At 41.5% G+C, this 24,748-nt stretch overlaps 1 protein-coding gene across 1 annotated transcript in view; it reads right to left on the bottom strand.

Annotated features, from left to right (window-relative positions):
- The window catches only part of LOC144679901 (KAT8 regulatory NSL complex subunit 1-like), a 189,679-nt gene that overhangs the window by 58,827 nt on the left and 106,104 nt on the right, over window positions 1–24,748 (bottom strand). Inside the window, exon 2 of the mRNA XM_078540846.1 lies at window positions 8,736–8,877. Coding sequence (XP_078396972.1) covers window positions 8,736–8,877 — 142 coding nt within the window. The remainder of the gene's footprint in view (window positions 1–8,735; window positions 8,878–24,748) is intronic.

Genomic DNA, 24,748 nt, shown 5'->3' with positions numbered 1-24,748 from the left:
GCCTGTGTTAATCTTATAAGGTCAGAGCTGATAGTGGAAAAACTGAAGCAATGAATGATCCATCTCTAAGCTTGTAATGGAGCCAGAGGTCTGGAGTAAGGGTCGTAGAAAGCATTGTAAACTTCATTAGCAATGAAAATTATTCATATAGGTTACAGCATCAAAGAGTTGTGCTGAAGGCAAAATGATTAATTTACATTTATGTTTGTCAGAGATGGGCTGTGGGGAAGAAGGTTCTTTTGTTTAATTTAGCTAGGCGTTTCTCACAGAAGGCAGCTGCAATGTTTGTCTCGGTGTAGACTGCAGACAAAGGAGAGAAACAAAAGGAGAGCCTATGGAAATAAATGTAAGTCAGGCCTGCGTTTTAAGCAGAGAAATAACTAAGTTTATCATTCGCTGTGAGTGAGCCTTGAGCTCAATTTGGAATTCATGAGAAAAGAAGCTGGAAGGTTGCCCAGCTTGAAACTACAGGAAGATATCTGCAGTGGTCCTCATAGAGATTTGTGGCAGAATACAGTTGGCTTGGAAGCAGTCAGCTTGGCCCGCCAGCTTGGAACAGGTAGAGAGAAAGCGTCTGCCAGGAGTTGCAAATGTGGAATCAGTAGCTGTATGAAGCTGTGGGTGCATAGAGGGCCATTAGGAACCAGGGGGGTCTCCATGATGTTTAAATCCCAAAGCCAGAAGGCAGTGATGTCCACTGTTGAACTGAAGAGTCCAGAGTCGTGAGGACTTCAAAGAAAACTGGAGTATCGCTAAGCCAAAAGCTAATGGAAGGATCCTCATGAAATTTCATACCTCAGGGAATAGCTGAAACACTGTGGGGAAATTCAAGTGACTCCTAGAGGGCTGCAGCATACTTTTGGGTTGGTATCTAGAGAAGTGAATGTACATTCAAGGTTGGTGTAATGTATAACGGAATTTCTGGGGATGGAGGATGTAAAAAGTAAAACTGAGCTCATAATATATGCAGTTATAAACCAAAGTGTTAAGTTGATAGTGCTTACTTTGTTTAATTCTTTTGATATACAATTGAGTTTGCTTTCGTTCAAAAACTTCAAAGGTTGTGCCATAGTTCTGTCGGTTTAATTGCAGGGTGTTCAGATTTCTTCTTTAAACATTAATGGTCCCAACAGGAACATAACAGGATCAAATGACACAATAAATTGTGTACCTTGAATTAATGAAAGCCAGACAAAAGTGTGACATGTCATGATCAGGGGACTTTTGCATGTTGATGATGCTGCACTAGTTGCCCAGACAGCTCCAAGGGTTCATAGATTGTCTGTCCCATACCTGTGTCATGTTCTCCCTCATCATCAGTGTCAAGAAAACTGCAGCTGTGAAACAGGATGTTGTGTCTCCACCTGTGATCAGACTCAACACACCACTGACAGCAGACAGCAAATCTTGCTATTTTGTGGTGACAGATAACTTGTCTCTTGACGAAAAGCTCAGCACACACATTGGAAAGGCAGCCACCAACTTTGGCTGACTAACAAAATGGGCAAGGAAAACCAACAAACCAACCTGTAGCACCAAAATATTTATCTACAAACCTGTGTCCTTAGTACATTGCTGTATAATAATGAAGCTTGGACAACTTAACACCTAACAAGAAAAAAAGCTCAATAACTTCCATCAACTGACACTTGGGAACATCGCCACCTGGAAGTTCCCCTCCAAACCACTTACCACCCTGACGTGCAACTAAATCACCGTTCCTTCACTGTCATTGGGTCAAAATTCTGGAACTCCCTCCCAAAGAGCACTGTAGGTGAACACCACAGGAATTGCAGCAGTTCAAAAAAGCAGCTCACCATCACCTTCTCAAGGGCAATTAGGTATGGGCAATAAAAATGCTGGCCTAGCCAGGGGTGCTCACATCCCGTAAATGAATTTTAAAAAATCTTTAGTGTCTATGACATCCTCAGTATCACACAGAAAGATAAAGTTACCAATGAGGCATTCCTTTCTAGGACAAACATGCCAAGCATGCTAGTGCTAATCAAGCAAAGAAGGCTTTGCTGGCTTGGGCATGTGTGCAGTATGGAAGGTGGCCACATCACCAAGGATATGCGAGACAAGGAGGCAGCCTGTGCCAGCAGGGCACCCAAAGCTCTGATTCAAGGAGATTCAAAACAGACAGCCCTCAACATCAATCACAACAAGTGGGAAACTCTAGCTGATGATTGATGCAAATGGGGACACCAGCTGTGGACAAGAATTCGCCACCATGAAACATGCAGTTTCAGAAGCTCCAAAGCAGTCACCAGCCATGCAAACAAAGCTTCAGCACAGATCATCTTGCACCACCGGCAAGGGAGAACTTTTTGTGCGGCACTTGCAGCAAACTTGGTTTTTCCAGGATCGGCTTGTTCAGCCATCAAAAGAAGTGCAGCAGATGATCTCATCTGGCCTCAAAGTTCTAAGGCGTGATTCCCATAATCTCACAGAGATGGAAAGATGCCAATCAAGAATCATGAATCACTCTACATCAGGCAGGGTCAAATTACACATTCCAGACAAACTGTTGGAGTGTGTTTTATCCTCTAAGGGGGCCAATCAGAAATCTCGTCAAACACACTTGGGTGGCAAGTAAATGCTGCCAAAAATAAAGGGTGTCACAAAGCATTTCAAAGCCAAAGAATTACTTTTGAAGTGTAGTCATTGTTTTGTAGCAACCATAATAAATGACCAGTTAATCTATTTTACTGGTGCAGATGCAATGATGAATGTTGGTCAAACAACAAGGAAACGCCAAATTCCTGATCAAAGATCATGGAACCTTGCATACTGCTTTTTGGGCAATGGGTACCAAAGCCCCATCTGCCCTCTCAGGTGGACATAAAAGATCAAAGAGCAGGGAGTTCTCTCCCTGGTATCCTGGCGAATATTTATCTCTCAATCAACATCACTAAAAAAGACTATCTGGTCTGGTCATTATCAGCAAACATTCAAAAAGTATGCCAAGAAATTGGAGGCCGGTTATAAAGGAGTGGGAGCAAAGCAGAAATTCAAAAAGTGCACTAAGGGTTCGTATGCTGGATATAAAACAGGAGTCAGAGGCCAAAAAAGAATAGGAGCAGAGCAACGGGGGGAAGGGACGGGTGAAGTATGGATATATAGGAGTGGGAGCAGAGGGGGTTGTGGGCATGAATATAAAGAAGTAGGAGCAGAGATGGGGTTGGATTATAGATATAAAAGAGTAGGAACAGAGAGGGGAATCAAAGTATAGATGTAAAGGGGTAGGAACAGAGAGAAATTGAAGTATGGATATAAAGGAACAGGAGCATGGGGGCTCAGAGTATGGATATGAAGGAGTAGAAGTTCAGCAGCCAAACCAAACAGAAGTAATGAAAAAGTACAATCAACAGAAAGAGTGGGGAAATAGAAAGCAGACGGGGTGAACAGATTAGTAACTTTTTAATTTAGCCCAAATTAAACAACTTTAAAATGAAACTTGATTGATTTTTAGTATAAAAACTAAAAACTAAAGCTGACTTGGTATTTTATATTATTAAAATCAGTACTCAATTCATCTAGGGGATGAAGTTAAAATTAAATAAGAGATAGTTAAACTAAAAAGAATGATTTTTTTTAGTGAACTATAATCTAAGGGCTTTAAATAATAAGTAAAAGCATTTCAGTTAATCTTCCTATATCATAGTGACATCAGCGCAGGAGAAGCAGCTCATTGGTGAGTAGTTGGCAAGCATTTATTTAAGTAGTAAATTCAAAAGTCAGGGCAGCTCAGACCTGTGGAGTGTGCAATCTGTTCCATGTGGGAATGCCAGGATGCACCTCATATCCTGGATAACCATATGTACAGGAAGCGTCGTTAGCTGCAGCAGTCGAGCTCTAGCTTTCAATGCTTGAGCAATAGCTGGCATCACTATGGTGCATCCGTAAAGTTGAGAGCTTAGTGACCATCTCGAAACTTAAGTGGGTACAGGCAGCGAGGGAATGGGTGATCGCCAGGAAGTCAAGAAGAAATAGGCAGGTAGTGCAGGAATCCTCCGAATGCATCTAATCCTCCAACCAACATTCAGAGAGTGACGGTTCATCTGGGGAATGCAGCCAGAGCTACAGCTGGCTCAGCTATACGGAGGGTCGGGGGGTGCAATTGGGGGAGGATTGGAAGAACTGTAGCATTTGGGGATTTGATAGCGAGGGGAACAGGCATGCATTTCTGCATAAAAGATGTGAATCCAGGATGGTATGTTACCTCCCAGGTGCCCGAATCAAGGTTGTCACTGAGTGGTTGCAAAGCACTTGAGGGATGAAGAGTGAGCAGCCAGTAGTCGTGATCCATGTCAGTACCAATGCCACAGGCAGAAAGGAGGATGTGCTCTTGCAGGCAGAGTTTAGGGAGTAAGGAAGGAAACCAGCAAGCAAGGTCTCAAAAGTAGTAACCTCCGGAAAATTGGCTAGCTAACAGGAAACAGAGGGTAGCCATAAATGGGTCTTTCTCTGGTTGGCGGGATGCACCGAGTGTTCTGCCTCAGGGATCAGTGCTGGGGCCTCAACTTTTTTCAATTTATATAAATGACTTGGATGAAGGGACAGATGGTACGGTTGCTAAATTTGCTGACTACACAAAGATAGGTAGGAATGTAAGCTATGAGGACTACAAAGTGACATAGATAGGTTAAGTGAGTGGGAAAAGACCTGGCAAATGGAGTATAAATGTGGGCAAATGTGAAATTATCCATTCTGGCAGGAAGAATAAATAAAAGCATATTATCCAAATGGAGAGAGATTGCAGAGCTCTGAGATTGAGAGGGATCTGGGTGTCCTAGCACTTGAATCGCAAAAGGCTAGCATGCAGGTACAGCAAGTAATGAGGAAAGCTAGTAGAATGTTATCGTTTATTGAAAGGGGTATTGAATACAAAAGTAGGGGGGTTATGCTTCCCTTGATACAGGGAAGAAAGGCGAACAGGTAGCAGTATTGATTAAGGAGAATATTATAGTGCCGGGGTCAAGGACAGAATCTATTTGCTTAGAACTAAGAAAAAATAAAGGTAGCATTACATTGCTGGGTGTATACCATTGGCCAACAATTAATGGGAAAGATATAAAAGTGCAAATTTGCAAGGAAATTACAGAGAGAGGTGCAAGAACTATACAGTAGTTATAGTGGAGGACTTTAATTATCCTAAACTAGACTAGGATAGTAATGGTATAAAGGACAGAGAGGGGCAAGGGTTTCAAGAGCATGTTCAGGGGAACTTTCTACATCAGTATGTTTCCAATTCAATGAGGCAGGAGACATTACTCAATCTGCTGCAGGGCATGACGTGGGTGTCGGTAAGGGAACAATTAGGGGACACTTATCATTGTGTCATAAGTTTGGCTATCGAAAAGGACAAGGAGAAATGCAGAGTAAGAATAATTAATTGGGGGCGGTGGGGGGCAACTTTAATGGAGTGAGAATGATTCTAATTTAACTGGGCCAGATCCAATGACTGGCAAGCAAAGCTGGAACAGAACTGCCTTTAAAGAAGAGATAGTTCGGGGACAGTTAAGGTACATTTCCACCATAGTGAAAGGCAGGGCAAACAAATCCAGAGTCCCCCTGGATGACAAACGAGACAGACGACAAGATGAAGCAGAAAAAGGATGCCTCTGATAGATGTCTGAAAAACTGAAAAAAAAAATCAGAAGTATGAGAAGAGACTGGCAACTAACATAAAAGGGATCCAAAAGTCATCTATAGGAAAAGCAAAAGGGTGACAAAAGTAGGAGTGGGGCTGGTTCAGGACCTAAAAGGTGATTTATGCATGGACACAGGGGGCATGGCTGAGGTACTAAATGAGTATTTTAGCAAGGAAGAAGATACCCCCCAAGTCATAGTGAAAGAATAGGTAGTTGAGACATCTGATGGGCTAAAAATTGATACGGAGGTGGTATTAGATAGGCTGGCTGCACTTAAAATTGATACGTCACCATGGCCAGATAAGATGCATCCAAGGATACCGAGGGAAGTAAGGGTTGAAATTGCGGAGATACTGGCCAACATTTTCTAATCTTTTTTAGATGGGATGGTGTCAGGGACCTGAAGAACTGTACATGTTACATCCTAGAGTGTAAAAGGGTGTAAGGATAAACCCAACAACTACAGGCCAGTCAGTTTAACTTTGGTGGTGGAGAAGCTTTTAGAAATGTAATTCAGGACAGAAAGCCATGAGGACAAATTGTGTTTAACTAACTTCCTTGAATTTTTTTGAAGAGGTAACTGAGGGGGTAATGTAGATGGTGTGCTGTACATGGACTTCCAACAGCCATTTGATAAGGTGCCACATAACAGACTTGTATGCTTAAAGTTAGAGCTCATGGGACAAAAGGGACAGTGGCAGTATGGATACATAATTGGCTGAATGACAAGAAACACAGTAGTGGTGAACAGTTATAAACAGAAAATGCTTAAAAAAATACACACTCAGCAGGTCTGGCAGCATTTGTGGAGAGAAAAACAGAGTTAACATTTGAAGTCCAATATGACTCTTCTTTGGAACATTAACTCTTTTTCTCGCCACAGATGCTGCCAGGCCGGCTAAGTGGTTTTTTTTTTAGCATTTTCTGTTTTTACTTAAGGTCTCCAGCAGCCGCAGTATTTTGCTCTTATTTTAGGGGCGAATGGTTGTTTTTCAAACTGGACTAAGGTTTAATTGCCTGGGGTCGGCATTAAAGCACTTACTTTCCCTGATAAACATGATTTGGGTGTACAGGGCAGAATTTCAAAATTTCTAGATAGCACCAAACTTGGAAGTATAGTGAACTTTGAGGAGGATAATGGTGAACTTCAAAAGGACAAAGGCTGGTGGAGTGGGACGACCAGTAGCAGATGAAATTTAATGCAGAGAAGTATGAAGTGATTTATTTTGGTAGGAACAACAAGTATAGGCAATATAAAATAAAGGGTATAATTCTAAATGGGGCACAGGAGGAGGGGGACCTGGGAATTTACGTGCACAAATCATTGAAGGAGGTGGGGCGGGTTGAAAAAGCAGATAATAAAGCATATGGGATCTTGGAGTTTATAAATAGGGGCACAGAGTACAGAAACAAGGAAATTATGATAAACCTGTATAAAACACTGGTTCAGTCTCAACTGCAGTACTAAATCCGGTTTTGGGTACCATCCTTTAGGAAAGATGTGAAGGTATTAGAGAAGGTGCAGAAAATATTCATGAAAATGGTTCCAGGGATGAGGGAGTTTAGTTAGGTGGATATATTGGGAAGCTAGGGCTGTTCTCCCTGGAGAAGAGAAGGCTGAGAGTGGATTTGATAATTGTGTGCAAAATCATGAGGGGTCTGGACAGAGTAGATAGGGAGAAAGTGTTTCCATGCATGGAAGGATCTAATACCTTCACGTCCTTCCTAAAGGATGGAAGGACTGAGAATCAAAGGATACCAATTTAAGGTGATTGGCAAAAAGAGACAACAGCAACATGAGGAAAAACTTTTATTTACGCAGTGAATGTTAGAATCTGGCATGCACTGCAGTGGAGGCAGATTGAATCATGGCTTTCAAAAGAGCATTAGATCTTTATATGAAGGGAAAATATTTGCTGGGAAACGGCAGGGGAGTGGAATGAGATGAATAGCTTTTGCAGAGGGCTGGCTTAGACACGATGGGCTGAATGGCCTCCTTCTATGCTGTAACCATTCTATGATTCTATGTTAAAATTCACACTTCAAGTAAGCTGAACTCTTACACACCGAGACAAAGCTTTACATTTCATTCTTTCATTTGTCTCTCTGCTGCTGCATGCATTTCCCTGACTCTTTTCTGATAGCCTAGTTAAGGTTCCAGGTAAGGTATTGCTACCCACACTTCACTGCCAAGTAAAAGCCAACTGAAAGAAGTTTTCTGAGAATCTTGTTACGTTGAAGCTGGACCAATTGGAAATCTCAATACTGAGATTTTTGTTAGATAATGACATGAAAGGATTGGGGCCAAGGGACATATATGGAGTTGAAATGCAGATTGGCCATGATTGAACTGATTGACATAATAGGCTCAAAGGGCTGATTTGCCTACTCCTGTCCCTGCAAACCAGAATCTTCCAAGCCAAGCTCTCCCTTTTCATTGGTGTTTATTCTTTGGAGGCTATTCTGTAACATTAAATGTCATTAGAGAAAAGGTAAATTAAAGGGAGCACCAAATGATTTGGAACCATGGCAAATGAACAGGCATGGATACAAACTACAGGACAAAAATTAAAATCATTGTAAAAATTCAGCTTGTGTTTCAGCTGATTGTGTCTGATATAAGAAGAAGAAGAATGTAAATTTTGACAAAAACCAAGCTCTAATAAATGGGTGAAGGGGGGACATTGTGCTGACATATAACCAAAGCAGCAAGCCATCTGGGCCATCTCGTCTTCACTGGCTCTTTGTTCAACTAATTGAAAACAAATAGCATTGTTCTCTCACCATTGTCCTGTGCCTTCCTCTGCTTTTAAATGTAACCACAGTTTCATTAAATGACACATCTGTCTCTCAGTTAAATGCAAGTTAATGAACCCCAACATTTAAAGTTAAGTCCCTCCTGCAGATATAGGATCAATGTGACGCCCACACAATGTCATAAGAACATGCTGACTGAAGGATGAACACTCACCACACAACCCATTTACAACACTGAAATGGACAATCTTTTAAATAGTTGGGGTTATCCTGTAATGGGGGAAATATTATAAAACTTCTGGTCCACTCTGCACTACCTACCTTGTTAGCACGGATCTGTCTGTATATGTCTGTCTGCTGCCTTATTCGGTATTCCAGGTCAGACACCTGAGCTTGCAACCATGTCCAACGGTTGACAATTGCTGCCCTTTCCATGGCCCATCTCCACTCTGATCGACGATGTCTGCGTGAACAAATATTAAATGTCAAGATATCTGGGGGAATAAATGAATGAACTTATCTTCAATTTTAGTTTCAAGTAAAGCATCTCAAATATCAGAAAACATCACACTTATAAGAGACCAAAAAAAGTATACAACAGTGGGTTATCATGGTAAGAGAGCAAGTAGCCTTATCCAGGTTCTCCAAAAAAAAATTTTTTCACCTTAATTAGCACTTCAGTTACCTTGCAAACATTCAAAGCGCAAAACAAATGGACAGCAGGTTATATGTTTGATGCACATTATATTAATGAAACCAAAAACAACATGAGGAAATCTTTTTTTCTACAGTGAGTGGTTAAGATCTGGGATACACTGACTGAGAGGGGGCAGATTCAATCGTGGATTGCTAAAGGGAACTGGATAACTATCTGAAGGGAGTAAAGTTGCAGGGTTGTGCGGAAAGGACAGGGGAATGGGTGTAGATGAATTGCTTTTGCAGAAAGCTGGCATGGACTTGACAGGCGGAATGAAATCCTTGTGTGTGTAACCATGAATGCTGGACACAAAAACATGAGCAACTAAGGCTTCACGTGGCAAGGTGACACTTGCCTCCAGTAGTTGTACAACTTTTCATCAGTATAATCTGACCTTGACCAGCTTCTCCACTATCAAAGCTAGAGTGTGCCATCCTGCCAATTTCAGAAAAGGGTCTAAAGCTTAAGGACAAGTTGAAAGATCAGCTGCAGCAACCTTTCAGTACCCCCCTCACCCCACCCAATCCCCATGCGCACTGAACGTATTATTGCTAAAACAAATCAAAATTTTAGTTTTATCCCTGATTTTCCCTTATATTGTACCTGAACGCCATCCCCCATTTTTCAACAGCATAAAACTCTTCACATTTCTGCCTCTCTTCAGTTCCAAAGAAGTCATATTCTACTCAAAACCATAACTCAGTTTCTCTCTCCACAGATGCTGCCTGACTTGCTTAGTTTTTCCAGCACTGTTTTTATTACAAACCCCCAGCATCCGCAGTATTTTGCTTTTATCCTTCTGCTGTTAATTTCTGGTGCAAGGTCACAGTGTACCACAGTAACAGAGCAGCAAGATCTTTTAGCAAAGTTATACTGCTCAGTCATCAAGATGTTAACATCCACAGGGGAAAAATTACTGTTTTTCACACCGGCACATCAGACTGAGCTTCAATTTAACTACTACTTCTATTTGCCAGTGCACCAGAGAAAATTTTGCACCAAACTAATGTTGTCTGGTTCCTGCAATCAAAGCCACAACAAGAACAGTTCACTTCTTGGTTGTTTGAAATGAGCTACAGCTCCAGTGTTGCCGCTACATCCTTAATCTGTGGTATTTTGTTCTCACATCTATTATTTATTGATCAATATCAAGCTTGAAAATTGGCTTATTTCTACTTGTGGGCCAGGAACAGAAAACACAAATACCTAATTATTCTGCTGGCTGCGTTTTTAAAGATTGGGTCGGCACATCAGATGGGCACAAGTCACCAGCATGCACGAAACAGAACTGATATTTTGAGAGTTGAGTAATTTAGTAGGTCTGACAGCTCCATAACTAGAGGGAGCTCAGCCACCAAGAACAGAATAATACGGGTTTGAAACCTAATCTGTGCTAAGATTATTGATCTCAGTTGGGGTCCAGTTCCATAGAATTCAGCTGAAGGCTCCTTACCTACCCTTTGTGGTCAATTTATCTTTGTTGGTTTCAGCAGGTTATTTGATTTTTGGGTGGGGGGGAAAGAGTCACAGCTAACCACAATCCTGGTCTCACCTGCCTCCAGTGGCAGAAGGATCCAATGAACACAGGTTTAAAGTGATAGGGAATCTTGGGCGACACGAGGAAATTTCATTTTAAACACCGAGTCACCGTGATCTGGAATGCAGTGCCTGAAAGGGCAGCAGAAGCAAGGTCAATAAGTTACTTTCAAAAAAGAATTTCATAAATACTTGAGGTGGAGGAAATTTGAAAGAGCAGGTGACTGGGATTAATTGGATAACTCTATCAAAGAAGCACCATGGCCACATGGCTTCCTTCTGTACTCTAATCATTCTGTGATGTGCACCTATACATCCTTTCCAATAGGGGCGAACGGACAAAGATCTGGAAATAAATCCGAGACCGGGTAAATTATCACAGATTGAAAATCAAACCTGGGGCCTTGAGGTCTGCACAACTTTTGTGATAAACCAGATGGAATATTCATCACTTGGCCGTTGAGTGAGCTACCTGTCTGACTTGTGCAACTGAAGACTTTTGGACCCAGCTTCAATCAACCATCCCTCTTGGAAGTTACATATGATACATATGTATGTATTAAGCAGTTATACCTCTGGTCTCAACAATCCAAAATTCATAGGCAGGGATTAAATCAGACTGACTGGCCAGTGTTCGATCAAAGCTATGACACACAGCCTATAGGCACTTGCAGGGGATACTAAGTGCAAAGTGGGGCATTTTCGCAGAAGGGACAGGAAAAAAAATGCATGATAAGTCTCACAAAGCTGATTTGCAAACAGCACCATAAGAACCTTAAGAAGCAATCCAGCCTCTTAAGTGTTAAAGGCACAAAGTGTAGAGGAAGGGAAAATCTTCTATGGCAAACTGCAGCCCTTCCCACAGTACATGTGGCATTCATCCTCTACCTGTAACTGCAGAAATACACTTGGGGCTTCTTTTTGGATGTTCTGTCAGCACAAATAGCTCCCTCCTACAACGACCATCACATTCACTCAATGCAGTGGCTCCCACGAGATATAATTACTTTCCGGAAACGAGGACTAAAGTTGTCCCAACCTCCCGACTTCCACTGCTCCCAGCATTCAGTTGTCATGACAAGTTTTGTTGCATACTTCCTGAAAGTATCATGCAACTAAAATGTAAAATGGCTTCATATATATGAATTCAAATTTTAGAGAAGAATTCCCTTTTTAAAAAAATGGAAGTCTGGAGAAAAATGCAAATGTATTTGCTCTGTCTTTTATTCATACAGGCCACCCCCAGTACATCTGGGCTTAAACAATGGAATGAGAACATCTTCTCTGTGCTGGTTGTGAGCTCAAAATGGGTTTGGGCAGTTTCATGCACATCCCAAGCAGCCTGGACTAACTAGGAAGTTAACTTTAGGGTAAATGCACGAGTTTCCGACTTTCATCGGTATAAAGGCAATGTTCGATTATTTTTAAAACCAACACTGTAGGATTGATTATTATTCCTCGAATTGTCATGCTGGTGAAATAGACAAACACAAGGCAGCTGAAATTTGATGGTGAGAAATGTGAATGAGGAGAGGAGAGATGGTTGAGACACAACTTGGTTTTATAAATAGGAGAATAAAGTACAAAAGCAAGGAAGTGAAGATGAATCTTGACAAAATCCTGATTAGGCCTCAGCTGGAGTAGTGTATTCAATTCTGGGCGCCACACTTTTCAGAAGGATGTCAAGATTTTGAAAAGTGTGCAGAGGACATTTAACAGAATGGGCCCAGGACTGAAGCACTTCAGTTATGTGGAGAAACCAGAAAACCTGGGATTGTTCTCCTTAAGGCACAGCTTAAGGGAGATTTAATAGAGGTGTTCAAAATCTGAAGGTATTTGATACTCAAAGAAGCGAAACTGTTTCCAATGCCCAAAAGGTTGATGATCCAAAGTACGCAATTTTAAGGTGATTGATAGAAGAATTCCAGATGCCCTGAGGAGACATTTTTTAAGAATACACAATTGTTATGATTCTGAATGCATTGGCTGAAAGGGTGGTCAATGCAGATTCAACAGTAATTTTCAAAAGGTAATGAAATTAATACTTGAAAAAAGTTGTAAGACGATGGAGAAAGACAGCAGTACTAATTGAATAGCTCTTTCAAGGAACAAGCAAATATTCAATGGGCCTAATGGCCTCCTTCTGTGCTGTATGATTCTATAATTCAAGATAAAGTTAGGAATTTGTTTTTTCTGGATAAAATGCTCAATAATTATTCAAATGCATGCTCAGGTCATGGTTGGGTGCAGACACATAGGAACGAAGCATGGTCACATGGAAACAGGCAAAGATTTATATAATGGAGTGGCATACTCCACTGGACCCGAAAGAAAATTACAAATGCCAATGGTGTAGCTTTGCTGATGGTGGGCAAACCATGTGTCATAGCACTGAGCCGTCCAGGCTAAAGGTCCCAGTTCAATCCTAGCTTGTCGAATTAACTGACCTCAGTTGAGGTCAGGATTTCTGTTTCCCTGTCACCCAAGCTTGAATTCATAGTAACCAGAAGCAACCAGTAGGTGGCTTAAAAACAAAAAGCTGAAAGCTACTGCGGATGCTGGAAATCCAAAACAAAAACAGAATTACCTGGAAAAACTCAGCAGGTCTGGCAGCATCGGTGGAGAAGAAATCAGTTAACGTTTCGAGTCTTCACGACCCTTCGGCAGAACTGAGTATAGTTAGGAGAGGGGGGTGGCTTTATTATGCTTCAAAATTAAGTTGCTCAATTGCTGAATCAGTTCTATCACTCTCCAACCAAATAAGTAAAACTTAATAGCAAATTTTTCAGCAGTATCCATTGAAAATTGTGTATTTTATGCAACTTTTATGTTTTTTTCCTCTCGCTGTCCCTTACACATTTTTGAAGAAGCTGAATTTTGACGGTTCATGCAAACCCTCTGGTAGAGGCCGTTAAAGAGCGCGGAGAGAGAGGCAAGAGACCATTAAGGAGTGCGGCGAGAGGCCATTAAGGAGCATGAGGAGGAAAAAAGCGTGGAGAGCAGCTGATTGGTGAGTAGAATTGGTAAGTATTTCTAGGCTTTAAAGTAAAAGTAAGGTCTTTAATTTGTGTTTAGGTCTCTAGTCCTTTTTTTCTCTTTTCCTTAAAAATAGCTTGTTAAGTATGGGATCAATACTGATGTAAAAAAAATTACAATAAAGTGTAAAGAGCAGGGGATTCTTCAAGTGTAAAGAACAGGGATACTAGAGTAATTAATTAATAAATTAAATACATTAGTGATGGCAGGATGGGTGATGTGTTGCTGCTGGACATCAAGATGATCCAGAGCAAACACATCTGTAGTAAGAGTTTGCAGCTCGAGGAACTTCCAATCCAAGTTGAAGAGCTGGAGTCCAAGCTGCAGACATTGTGCCATATCAGGGAGAGGGAAAGTTGCTTTGACACTTTGCTCCAGGAAGCAGTCACATCCTTCAGATTAGGTAACTCAAATTTGGTCTTTGATTAGGGACAGGAGTGTGTGGCTGCAGGTGAAGCAGGTATGGGAACCCAGGGGGTGGCACTCAAGGGGTCTTGGCCCCTGCAACTGTCCTACAGTTACGAGGTTCTTGCAAGCTACGTGGACAAGAGCGGGGACTGCAGGGAGGATGAGCGAACTGACCACACACCGTGGTATGGTAGGGAGCCATTCAAGTGAGAGGAGGAAATAGGAACGTAGTAGGGGCAGGGAACAGTATAATTATGGGGATAGATACTGTTCTCTGCAGTCGTGAGCATGAGTCCCCAAGGCTGTGTTGCCTGCCCAGTGCCAGGGTTAAGGACAACTTCTCAGGGATGGAGAGGAACTTAGAGTGGGAGGGGAGGATCCAGTTGTCGTCGCCCACGTTGGTACTAGGGAAACTAATGGGGCTACAGGCCAATAAGTCCCCTGGACCTGATGGGTTGCATCATAGGATATTAAAGGAAGTAGCTACAGAGATAGTGGATGCACTAGTAGTAATCTTCCAAGAATCTTTAGCTTCTGAAAAAGTCCCAGAGGATTGGAAAACTGCCAATATCTCCCTTCCGTATTCAAAAAGGGAGACACAAAAAACAAGGTAACTATAGGCCAGTTAGCTTAACATCTGTCATTGGGAAAACATTAGAGTCTATTATAAAAGGATGTAATAGCAGAGCATTTAAAAATGTATAATCTAATCGAGCAGAGTCAGCATGGCTTCATGAAGGGGAAATCGTGCCTGACAAATTTATTAGAATTTTTTGAGGAGGTAACAAGCAGGATAGATGAAGGGGAACCAGAAGATGTAATACATTTGGATTTCCAAAAGGCGTTCAGTAAGATACTGCAGATAGGGCTACTCAATGAGATGAGAGCCCATGGTGTTGGGGGTAGTATATTAGCATGGATAGAGGATTGGCTAACTAATAGAAGACAGAGAGTTGGGATACAGGGGGCATTTTCAGGATGGCAACCTGTAACTAGTGGTGTGCCACAGGGATCAGTGCTGGGGTCACAATTATTTACAACATATATTAATGACTTAGATGAGGGGAGTGAATGTACTATCGCCAAGTTTGCGGATGGCGCAAAAATAGGTAGGTAGACAAGTGGTGAGGATGACACACAGTCTACAGAGGGATGTAGACAGGTTAAGTGAGTGGGCAAAAAACTTGGCAGATGGGATGTAATGTGGGAAAATGTGAGGTTATGCACCTTGGCAGGAAGAACAGAGAAGCTGAATATTATTTAAATGGAGAAAGACTGCAGAAAGCTACAACACAGAGGGGATTTGGGAGCCCTCATGCATGAATCCCAAAATGCTAACATACAAGTTCAGAAGGTAATAGGTAAGGCAAATGAATGTTGGTCTTTATTTCAAAAGGAATGGAGTATAAAAATAGGGAAGTCTTCCTAAAACTATATAAGGCACTAGTGTAGTTAGACCACACATAGAATACTGTTAACAGTTTTGGTCCCCTTATCTATGGAAAGATATACTGGCATTGGAGGCAGTCCAGAGAAGGCTCACTAGGTTGATCCCCGGTATGGAGAGATTTTCTTATGAGGAGAGGTTGAGTAGGTTGGGCCTGTACTCGTTGGAGTTTAGAAGAATGAGAGGAGACCTTATTGAAACATATAAGATTCTTAGGGGGCTTGACAGAGTAGATGCTGAGAGGTTATTTCCCCTTGTGGAAGAGGGCATAATCTCAGAGAAAGAGGTCGCCCATTTAAGACAGAGATGATGAAGAATTTCTTCTCTCAGAGGGTAGTCAATCTGTGGAATTCTTTACCGCAGAGGGCTGCAGAGGCTGGGTCGTTAAGTATACTCAAGGCTGAGATAGACAGCTTTTTAATCAGTAAGGAAATCAAGGGTTATGGGGAAAAGGCAGAAAAGTGGAGTTGAGGATTATCTGGTCTGCCATGGTCTCATGGAATGGCGGAGCAGACTCGATGGGCCGAATGGCCTACTTCTGCTCCTATGTCTTATGGTCTAAATAGCAATCTTTTGTGAGAGCGCAGATGGCAAGTGCTCGATTAGAACAGGCTTAAGTTGAATCAGGCACCTTTCTATTGTGTGTGCTAGTGCTGTTGGGCCATTGAAGTCACATTTAAGAAAAGTAACAGCAAAATAGCATGAAAAGATAGCTGAATTTTGGAATTTTCTGTATTTTTTTTAAAATGAGGGGGAAAAAATTCTGAAAATATAATTGGATGGCTACTGAAAGAAATAAACTTGCAGGCCTCAGGGGCCAAGTGGGGAAGTGGGACTGACTGGATTGCTACAAGGGGAACTGGCATGAACCTGCAAGGTTGAATGGAATAGATACGGTTCTCTGCAGCTGAGAGCATGAGTGCCAAAGGCTGTGGTGCCTGCCTGATGTCAAGAGTTAAGGACATCTCCTAAGGCCTGGAAAGGAGCTTGGATTGGGAGGGGAAGGATCCAGTTGTCATGGTCCATGTGGGTATCAATGACATAGGTCAGGCTGAGAAAGGGGTTCTGCTAAGGGAGCATTGAGCAGTTTGGGACTACATTAAAAAGCAGAACTACAAAGGTAATACTCTCTGGATTACTCCTTGAGCCACAAGCTTAGAGTAAATAGGAGCAGAGTTTAATGCATGGCTCAAAGGTTGGTGTGGGAGAAATGGGTTTCAATTCATGGGGCACTGGCACCAGCATTGGGGAAAGAGGGAGCTGCACCATTGGGACAGCCTTCATCTGAACTACACTGGGGCACTGTGCCGGCGAATTGTATAACCAGGGCTGTAGAGAGGGCTTGAATCAAAAGAGTGGGGAGGAGAGTTCACGTGGGGGGAGATTTGAGAAATTAAAGAGAAAGTACAAGGCAATAGTGCAGGGTAATGATAACCAGCATGTAACAAGAAGGGAGAGAGTGTACAAACATCAAGAGTGCACCAGAAGTTAAGGTCAGAGTAGGCAAAACCAGTAAAATGACAGAATTAAAGGCTCATCATCTTGTGACAAATATCTAGTTCATGGTTCATGTTAATATTTGATAGGTAATGTTTAATTCTAGGAATGTTATTGTTGTGAAGGTAGCTAAAATGCTGGGCTTTAGAGATTGCCAGAACACCTGAAAGAAAATGGCAGTTTGGAAGTTTACCCACGTTCGCTCAATGGAGTCAGAATAGAAGAGATTGGGGGGGGCCATAAAACAGCAGATGGGCTTACTTAGCTGGAGAAATTGAAAAGGAGGGATAATGGCTTGGAGGTCAGTTTGAGTATAGATCACAGCAGACTACATTGTCATGGAGATGGGTGGAGCTTAAGAAGGTTCTCTGGTTTCAATTTATCTGTGTGTTGGGTGGGAGTGTGCAGCTTTGTCAGTAGGGGAAGAGACTATGCTGAAAGAGTGCTGCTGCTCACAGGCTCCAGGCAATTCAGGCTTAGTGAGAGCCACTGAAGAAAAAATGACATGGCCAACTTGTAATCAACACTGAAGAAAGAGGAGGGAGGTGAGGAAAGCTGAAACACAACTTACAATTACAAAGTACATCATTCATGACTTTTTTTCTGAAAAAGATGGTTTCTAGGGATTGAAGAAGGAATACTCAGAAGAGATGGGTACATACCTGGGAGACAACTTGCTGGAGGGAAAGTGTTGATACACCAATTGAGCTAAATGGCCTTGGGGTTTGTGTTGTCACTTCAATGTACTTTTATGTCTATATTCTCCATACCTTGTTGCCCGTCTTGAACCTCTGCAGTACTTGTGGTGATGGCGCTCCTATGCCATATTTTGCAGGAAATTCCAAGATCCTAGCCTAGCTATTTATGTTGAAGTTAGGATGCTATGTGAATTGGAGGGGAATATGGAGCCTGTGGCATTGAAAATATAGATAATTCGATGTCTATTCTATTTTTAAACTCTGAACTGTAAGAAGCCAATGCTGCAGGAGTTCATTTTCCTGATCACTATTCAAGAACCGATCGCAGAAAGTGAATGTAAGTATCAGAGATCAGCTGTGATGCCCTCTGTGGTTGAATAGCCTGTTTATGCTCACTGTCCAGGAAGAACAATCACTGTCAGCTACATGTGAACCAGAACCTGAAGTCACAGATTCCAAGAGGGAGCAGGTGAAAATTGAAATGAGGACCACAAGCTTATTTGCTTACCCTGAATCAAAATCAAAAGGCAACTGCGACTCGAGAGCTTCTTGCAAAAGAAAAAAAATCTAAATTAGTTCCAAGAAACATTGATTTCATTTGAAGGCAAATGGCACAGACTTGCGTATATATATCTGGTGCCATAGGCAGAATCAGGAAGTAACAGACTTCTGTTTGTGAATAGTTACAAAGTCAGGGAAAAAAGTTAATTTCTCATTTCTGTGAAATTTCTCATTTCGGACTTGGAAATATATCGCCATTCCTTCATTGCCGCTGGGTCAAAATCTTGGAACTCCCTCCCTAACAGCACTGTGGGTGTACCCACACCAAATGTACTGCAACGGTTGAAGAAGGCAGCTCACCACCACCTTATCAAGGACAATTAGGGATAGGCAATAAATGCTGGCCTAGCCAGTGACACCCACATCCCATGAATGAACAAAAAGAAATTCAGCCAGAGTGCTATTATTCTGGTATATTAACTCCCCCAAAAGAGCATCAAATTGCATTCTGAATAATAACAGGGGAAACACTGGTATATAGAATAAAATATACGATACAATACTATAATTGTCATTGATGAGACTTTAAATTTAGAGCCAGTGAGGGATCGGGAGGCACTGTATGTTAGCCATGGCAGGGATGATGGGTAATAGCTTGGAGCAAGTTATGATACAAGCATCACAGCTGGAGATGAGTTTAAGTTTACAGGGAATGGGTGAATGCATGTAGGCTGGCATTAAATAAATGTGCGCACATTTCTTTAAAAAAAGCACAAGTTTCAGTCGTTAGGACCAGAGGTGGCTGATGTCGAAGTAGGTGTTCTTTGTGGTGGAGAGGAAATGGGTCAGGAAGCTCAGTCCAGGCTTGAATAGGGCTCAACTTACTGAAAATAAATTCAACTTTCTTGCTTCTTTTATCTAGCTTTGTAGATTATTCCAAAGGTTTAACAGTAGTTCATTTGATAAAATGTAATACGCAACTATTTACTGTTGATTCAGAATGTAAAAGCAACACTCACTGTGTTGAGCTGTACATACTTGGAAAAGCAATGGCAGTTCAGATAAACATTAGGCTGTATATTTGATATCAATGCACCTAGGAGAGGATCAAAATAGAACAAAACTACAGAACATCACAGCACAGGCAGTCACTCAGTCCAGCATGTCTCTGATTGAGCAACCTACAACAAATTCTACCTTCTTCTTCGTGATCTGCTTCACATATAAACTTTTCCTTTCGAAGGTGCAATGATTGCTGCTTCAACCACTCCTTGTGGCAAAGCATTCCATGTTCCAACGCCCAATGCAGAAATACATTTCTTCCAATTTCGCTCCACATTTTTAATCAAACAACATGTTCCTGCAGCTGTTCATAATAGTGTCTTCTGAGCACTGACTCTTTAATCAGAGGAAACAGCCATTTTCCGTTCACACCATCAAATTTCTTATGAAGTTAAAAATCTTTTCCACTTCAGTGCAAATAATCTCAGATTTCAAGTATCTCCTCTTAACTGTATGTGCCAACCTGGTGAAGTTATGTTGCCCCTGATGGTCTACAACGGGACACCCAAAACTGCACACCAATCAAACTGTGACCAAATGTTTGGTAGAAAATGGCTTCTTGGTTTTTCATTTTTTCCAAATTTATTAATTCAAAAGTAAATCTACCGACATTCACTTTTTCATTGAATTATGTCTTTGAACACACAGGTCTCAATTTATTCAAACTCTTCCATAATTTCCAAACAGGTATATAGTGCCATTCTGAAAACATCTGTGTTGAGGGCTGAACTATTAACTTTTTATTTATGACTAAGATGATGGGAAAGAAAGCCACATATCCAAATTTGCTGATGACAAAGGTAGGCAGCACCATAGCCTGTGTAGATGGAAGCAGAACATTACAAAGAAATATTGATAGCTCAAATGCAAGGCCCCGATACCCTTCCTACCACCACTGATTTGTAAAGATAGGTCATTCTTGATGAACCAGACTGAATTTTTTGAAGAGGTGATTTAAATAGTGGTTAGGAAAACGTTTATTGGGTGCTATTTAAATGGACTTCCAAAAAGCATTTCAGCATTCCGAAGAGATTTAGCTAAATTTGAAACCCAAGGAATTGAAGGCATATTATTGAACCATCGCTTGATAGTACAGAACTTGAAAATTGCTAAAAAGGAAACATGTTGCTGAAGCTTTCATCTTGTACTCATCAGGACAAACACAAGAATCAAAATAACAAATGATCATAACAATTTATGCCTGAGGACAAAAGGGGTGCTGATTGGTTGGCAAGTTAACTCTGATTAATTGAGGCATTTTCATGGAGAAAACTATAGATTCCCCATACTTCCGGGTAATTCAAAAAAGGCGCAAAGTTTGAACATATTTCTTTGTATGTGGAACTCGTCCCCAAGTATGAACGCATGTCAATTCTGGCAAGCATAAATGAGCCATGTTACGAACTAGACTGATGACCTTAAATTGGTTGTTGATATAGTTACTGGTGCACTCAGGATTGCTCACCAAGTGCTGTCCAATCACAGAATCACATCCAACAGTAGACATTTTGTTCCAGGTTTTGCAAACACGAGCTGATTGAGTATGGTCTATACTCTTGCCTATTCCGCACAGCCAGAGGAACATGCTGTTTGATTCAATCAGCCAATTATTGGGGGGACACAGCCTACGCACCTGACATCACACCTGAAATTCATACACAACGTTGCTCAATTGTATGGTAGGCAGTGTGGTTTTTGGACTGATGGCAGCATCTTATCAGTGGAAAATACCACTCGCATCATAACTGCATAGTAGCAGCGTGAAATGGCTTGCTTCACCTGCTGGTCAAATTTTTGAGATACTTTGCCTTTCCAAGGTAATTTGAGGTCGATCGGGTACTTTTCAGGTCCAAAGTGGAGGCTTCTGCGAGTCTGCGCATTACACAGCAAACAATGATCTGATCAGGATAGCCATTGCCCTGCAAGACAGCTTTGATACACTCCATTTCTGCATTGAGCTTGCAAGGTGAGCAAATGGTGGAGCCCTATTTACAAGGTAGCTACATGGAACTATACAAATTTCAATATGTATATTGAGCAGTGAAGGCAGGCTTGTGGTAGATAGTAGCGGAGAAACGATTAGCAAATTTCTCAACATGGCAAGTTGAGGAAAGGGAATGTGTTAGACTTCTCCATCTCAAAAGTGAACTGGAACATGGGATAAAGAGATTAATAGGCAGAGTTCAGATCATACTCAGCCAGCCCATGCTTGCAAACAGGAAAGCAAACATCTACTGTTCGATGTGATTCGCAACCAGAACAATCCTAAGTGCAGTAATGTCTACACCAACAATCAATTTATTATAATCAGTCAATTCCGTAGTGTGGCTCATTTACACTTGCCAGAAAAGTCATACATTCATAGGCAGGGACTCGTTATCTGCCATCAAAAGAATTATGGTCAAGCCTTGCACCTTTTTTGAGTTATCTTAAACATAAGGAGCCTACGGTTCCCGTTTCTTCATAGTACTGCCTCGGCCATTTAGAGTCAGCTTGCCAACCAATCAGCAACCTTTTTTTCCTGTGGTTTAAAACGTTGTGATCGTTTGAAATTTGGCATGCTTGCATTTATTCTGAGGAGTGCAAGATGAAAAGCTTCAGCAATGTTTCTCTCTTTACAGCAGTATGCAAATTATTTACCTGGTTAGGAAATTGCTGAGGGGTAGAAAAGAGAGCTGGAATAATGAGCAGGTACTGTATTTGGCAGAATGCAACTTGTGGGGCCTGAACTTCAGTGGAGTGGCAATCAGAGTTGGATTGCCACTCCACTCCTACTTTTTTGCCTTGTAATCTTTTCGATCCTATCTCGCCCAACCTTCCGACTCAGGCCAGGCGAGAACTGTGCAGGGCAGAGTGCTCCTGAGGCCTTGACTCGAGTGCTGCTGAATCAAAGGGAATGGCTGCCGTAAATCAGATATGTTTAAAGGTCCAGCCGGGCATTTGCCATGCAAACCTTACCTGGGAACTTTACAGGGCAGGAGGGGTCCAGTTACACTGCCCTGCAGCTTGGAAGTTACGGTCCGTGGTGTCCCACAAAGATCTGTGTTAGGGGCTCAACCATTCGTAGTATTTATTAATAAATCAGATGATGAAATAGAAAGTCACATATGCAAATGTGCCAATTTCACAAAGATAAGGTGGTACTGAAAGCAGTGTTGATGCAAAGCATAAAATTTAAAAGGAGATATATGTTAATTGAATGGTCAAAACTTTACAAATAAAATTCGATGTAGTCAAATATGAGGTCATGCTCTTTGAGCCTTAAAAAGATAGAACAGGTTACTTTCTAAATAGTGAAAAGCTGGAAATAGCAAATCCAAAGAGACTTGAAGGTCCAGGCACATTGATCATTAAAATGTCATGAAAAGGAACAGAAACTAATCATAAAAGCTATTGCGATGCTGGCCATTATATCTGGAGAACTAGAACACAAAGGGGGAGAAGTCAGGCTTCAGCTATACAAAGCCCTGGTTAGATCATACCTGGGGTACTGAGAGCAGTTCTGGGCACCATAACTTTGAAAGGATATATTAACCTTGGAAGAAAGGTAGCATAAATTTAACAGAATGATACCTTAATTCCAAGATTAAATTATGAGGAGTCATTACACAAGCTTGGGTTGCATTCCCTGCAATTTAAAAGGTTAAGGGGTGATTCGATCAAAGCTTTCAAGATATCCTGAGGAACAGGTACGGCAGATAGACTGAAACCATTTTTATTGGTTCGGAAGTCTAGGTGGAGCACGCGTAGTTTAAAAAAGTTAGAGCCAGACCTTTCATGATTGAAATTAGGAAATACTTCTTCACACAAAGGGTGGTAGAAGTTCAGAACTCTCTTCCACAAAAGCTAGATGCAAGATCAATTGCTAAATTTCAAACTGTGATTGAAGACGTTTCTTAAAATCGACCTCTGATCAAATCTTTGGTCATCTGACCTAACATCTCATGTGGCTTGGTGCCATACTTAGTTTGAAATACTCCCGTGAAGTGCTTGGGACATTTTATTATGTTAAATGCACCATAAACAAAACTAATTCTTGTTGATAGCTTTTTATTTTCCATATGCATTAAGGAATATGAGGCAAAAGCAATTATGTGCAGGTATATTAGGTCACAAATCAGCCATTATCCCAGTGAACCTTGGAACAGGATCAAGGAGCTAAATGGTCTACTCCTGCTCCTATGTTCCTTGTTTTTTTTGCTCCAAATTGTATGTGCTCAAGTTTATGAAACATTGGCTTAATTTTTACGCACATGGAGGGGGTCTCCTGCCAAGCCAAAATAGTGCCGGAGCCCTGATTCCAGACATCCTGCCCTCAAACCTGGCACTCATAATTTTTGAGGGGCAGGGAGGGGAAAGGGGGTGGGTTGATTGTACTTTGCACCTCCATGGTTCATCAAGTAGCTGCATGCATAAAAGTGCCCTCTGGGATTTGTAAAATTAGACATGAATGTGTGCAAAAAGTGGATAAACTTATTGGAACTGTCAAGCTGTCATGGCATTTATATCTCCTTGGAATTTTCAAGACATTCAAATCTCAAAAGAAACAGTTTGTAGTTTAAAAAAAAAATCAGTGCTTGCTACTTCACTCTGTCTGTTGAAATAGGCCTGAGGGCTATCAATACAGGATTTGTTCTGCATATGATTCCACAACCAATCATCACAGTGGGGTACCTTTCAGTTCAGAGTTTGATTGACAGATCCAAGTGATTATAAAGTCTTTGTTGTGGGGCTATGAATACAAATGCTTGTTTTTAAAAGGGATTAAGAAGTTGAAAGGATATAAATGTAGTGAATGGGTTCTTATCAGAGAGGTTTTTTTAAAATAGTAAAGTCATCAAAAGGCACTTCAAACTTCATTTTATTGCATCTCAGCATGGGTCCTGAGGTCTGGCCATGGTGTATACTATGCGAGTTGGCATGGAGGGTGTAAGGACAAAGGGTGGGGGTGGAGTGGCATGAGTTGGCATGGAGGCTATAAAAGGTCATGGGGGTTGGTAGAGGGGCACAGGTTGGTAAGGATGAGGCATGGGGAATGTAGGGAGTTAGAGGGCTTTTTTTTTTAAAAACAGCTGAGACAAAAGTGCCACAGCACAGAGGCTGGCCTTTCCAACAGACAAATTCTGGCTGTCTCCGCACTGTGCCCCACTCCCGTTAACACCCACCTCCCCAGAATGAAAATCAAACCATCTGGGGCACTTTCTCCAGAGTCAGGTTTGCAGAGTCGGGAATTTTCCTAACTCTGAAGCAAAAATTCAGGTCATTAAGGTACATCTGCCCCCTGTCGGCCCACTTTGCTAATTTGCCTACATCTTCAATTTTTTTCACTGCCCTGATCACTGTTTGCTGAAGTTCTTACTCAGCAAATTTCAAGATTGTTTTCCCAATATTCAAGTCCAATATAAAGAACAGATGAAATAGGCACCTCAAGAGACTTGAGAGAAACTGTGCT

The sequence above is a fragment of the Cetorhinus maximus genome, chromosome 4 (genome assembly GCF_964194155.1).
Source record: "Cetorhinus maximus chromosome 4, sCetMax3.hap1.1, whole genome shotgun sequence".
Taxonomy (NCBI): Eukaryota; Metazoa; Chordata; class Chondrichthyes; order Lamniformes; family Cetorhinidae; genus Cetorhinus; species Cetorhinus maximus.
The sequence above is the reverse complement of the archived record's forward strand: the minus strand, read 5'-3'. Positions and strand labels throughout refer to the sequence as shown.